Here is a 2,464-nt window from a genome sequence, read left to right as displayed (position 1 = left end):
CCTTTCTCTTTCATACCCTGTCCTGACCCCAGTCATTAACCTCCCTCTCCTCTCCCCGGCCCCAGGGCCATGAGGAGGCCCCGCTGTGGTGTCCCAGACAAGTTTGGGGCTGAGATCAAGGCCAACGTCCGAAGGAAGCGGTACGCCATCCAGGGTCTCAAGTGGCAACATACTGAGATTACTTTCTGGTGAGTCTGACGGGCCGACATCCTTTCAAACTTCTGGGAGTGGGGAAGACAGTAACTGTGATCTTGGAAAGAGATGCAGCCAGTGGGGGGGGGGGGTCGGCGGCGGTGCACCTCAGCCTCAGAAAGCCAAAGTCTGGGGTTCCCCCAGGCCCTCCCCTCAGTTCTTAAGATGAATTGGCAGGAAGCAGCAAGAAAAGCCACCCGGGAAGGCAGAGGGTGGGGGGGCAGCTCAGTCAGACCTGGGGAGAGTGCAGGGAGGAAGACGGTCGCCCCTTGCTATCTTAACACACACCCCCCATCCTCTCCCCTCGTGGCTGGACCCCAGCATCCAGAATTATACCCCCAAGGTGGGCGAGTATGCCACCTTCGAGGCCATCCGCAAGGCGTTCCGTGTGTGGGAGAGCAACACGCCGCTGCGCTTCCGCGAGGTGCCCTACACCTACATCCGGGAGGGCCACGAGAAGCAGGCGGACATCATGATCTTCTTTGCCGAGGGCTTCCATGGAGACAGCACGCCCTTCGATGGCGAGGGCGGCTTCCTGGCCCACGCCTACTTCCCAGGCCCCAACATCGGAGGGGACACCCACTTTGACTCTGCCGAGCCCTGGACTGTCCGGAACGAGGACCTCAATGGTGAGCGAGGTCGCCCTGGAGCCCTTGACTCCAGGGAAAGCCTGGGACCATCTACAGGGGGGCGGGTCCTCCCCCCCCAGCATCTCAGGGCTAGAAGGAACCACAAACATCTCCTGGTCTGACTTCCAACCAGAGCAGGGATCCTGCCTGGAGAGCCTTATGCCAGGGCCCTTCTCTCGGCTACTAACTGCCTTCCCAAAGACTTCACTCTCCTGGGCACGCCTTAGGGTAGGACGGGACCGTTAGCGCCTGGTAGAAGCGGAGGCCTACCTCCACTTCCTTTGACACACACCCTCCTGAGACCCTGCCCCAGAGTGCACTCTCGCACCTCCGCCTCGAGGAGGAAGTTGCTGACTGGCCTTGTCCGTCAGTCGCAGCCCACCCATCACGAGGCTGGGCCCGAGGATTGGGCCATCTGGATGGGAACTTGGCAGGCAGGCATGGGTGTGGAACAGCAAGGGACTGGGAGGGAGGGGGGCCTGGGCCCTCATCCTAACCATCCTCCCCCGCCCCCTCCAGGGAATGACATCTTCCTGGTGGCCGTGCATGAGCTGGGGCATGCCTTGGGCCTCGAGCACTCCAATGACCCGTCGGCCATCATGGCACCCTTTTACCAGTGGATGGACACGGAGAACTTTGTGCTGCCCGATGACGACCGCAGGGGCATCCAGCAGCTTTACGGCAAGTTCTCGGCCCTGCTCGCTCCTTGAACCCACTGCTCTCTCTGGGCCGTGCCACCCCCACCCCCGGCCCCCGCCGGACTCCCAGTCCTGCCTCCTCTGCTCCCACTCCCCTCCTTGGCTTCCACCGGCTCCTGCTTCTGATCTTCCCTTTCTGTCTTCTCCCAGTGAATTGTCTCAGCCTGCCCCCAGAGGTCCAAGCGTGCTGCCCCCGCCCATCCATCCATTCTTCCCTCCCCTTCTGCCACCAAGTCTGAGAAGGCCCTCCTGTTCCCCACCAGGGGGTGAGGCCGGGTCCCCCACCAAGACACCCTCGCACCCCAGGACCACTTCCCGGCCCTCTGTGCCCGATAAGCCCCATAACCCCACCTACGGGCCCAACATCTGTGACGGGAACTTCGACACAGTGGCCGTGCTTCGAGGGGAGATGTTTGTCTTCAAGGTGAGGGGCGGATAGGGCGGGCTGGTTTGGGGGGACGGGAAGGTTCTGCAGCAGGGAGGCTGGGTGAAAATAGCCGCAGGAGGACAGAGGGGGACTTGGGAGCTCGGACAATAATATGCCCTCCTCTTCTTCCTCCCCGGTGCCGCCCAGGAACGCTGGTTTTGGCGGGTGAGGAATAACCAGGTGATGGACGGCTACCCGATGCCCATCGGCCAGTTCTGGCGGGGCTTGCCCGCGTCCATCAACACAGCCTACGAGAGGAAGGATGGCAAGTTTGTCTTCTTCAAAGGTGAGCAGGCATGACCCCCGCCCCTCAGTCTTTGCGGGGTGAGCGGGGTGGCAGAGAGACTCCCCAAAGGTAAAGTGACCAGATTTAAAGCGGGACACCATTGACCGGGGGGTGGGGGTGGGGTGTCTTGATTAAAAATTTGGTCTATATGGACCAAATAGACCGTTCCCTAGCTTGTCGTGCATTCTTTCCAAAAATCGGGACTTTTTTAAAACACCAAAAATCGGGACTG

At 61.0% G+C, this 2,464-nt stretch overlaps 1 protein-coding gene across 1 annotated transcript in view; it reads left to right on the top strand.

Annotated features, from left to right (window-relative positions):
- MMP14 (matrix metallopeptidase 14) overlaps window positions 1-2,464 on the top strand; it is an 11,507-nt gene that overhangs the window by 5,930 nt on the left and 3,113 nt on the right. The window contains exons 3-7 of the mRNA XM_045287666.1: window positions 51-188; window positions 514-821; window positions 1,341-1,502; window positions 1,783-1,943; window positions 2,094-2,240. Of these exons, the coding sequence (XP_045143601.1) occupies window positions 51-188; window positions 514-821; window positions 1,341-1,502; window positions 1,783-1,943; window positions 2,094-2,240 (916 nt within the window). The remainder of the gene's footprint in view (window positions 1-50; window positions 189-513; window positions 822-1,340; window positions 1,503-1,782; window positions 1,944-2,093; window positions 2,241-2,464) is intronic.

Source organism: Echinops telfairi, unplaced genomic scaffold (genome assembly GCF_000313985.2).
Source record: "Echinops telfairi isolate 266 unplaced genomic scaffold, ASM31398v2 ScPeMD7_18;HRSCAF=68, whole genome shotgun sequence".
NCBI lineage: Eukaryota > Metazoa > Chordata > Mammalia > Afrosoricida > Tenrecidae > Echinops > Echinops telfairi.
The sequence above is the reverse complement of the archived record's forward strand: the minus strand, read 5'-3'. Positions and strand labels throughout refer to the sequence as shown.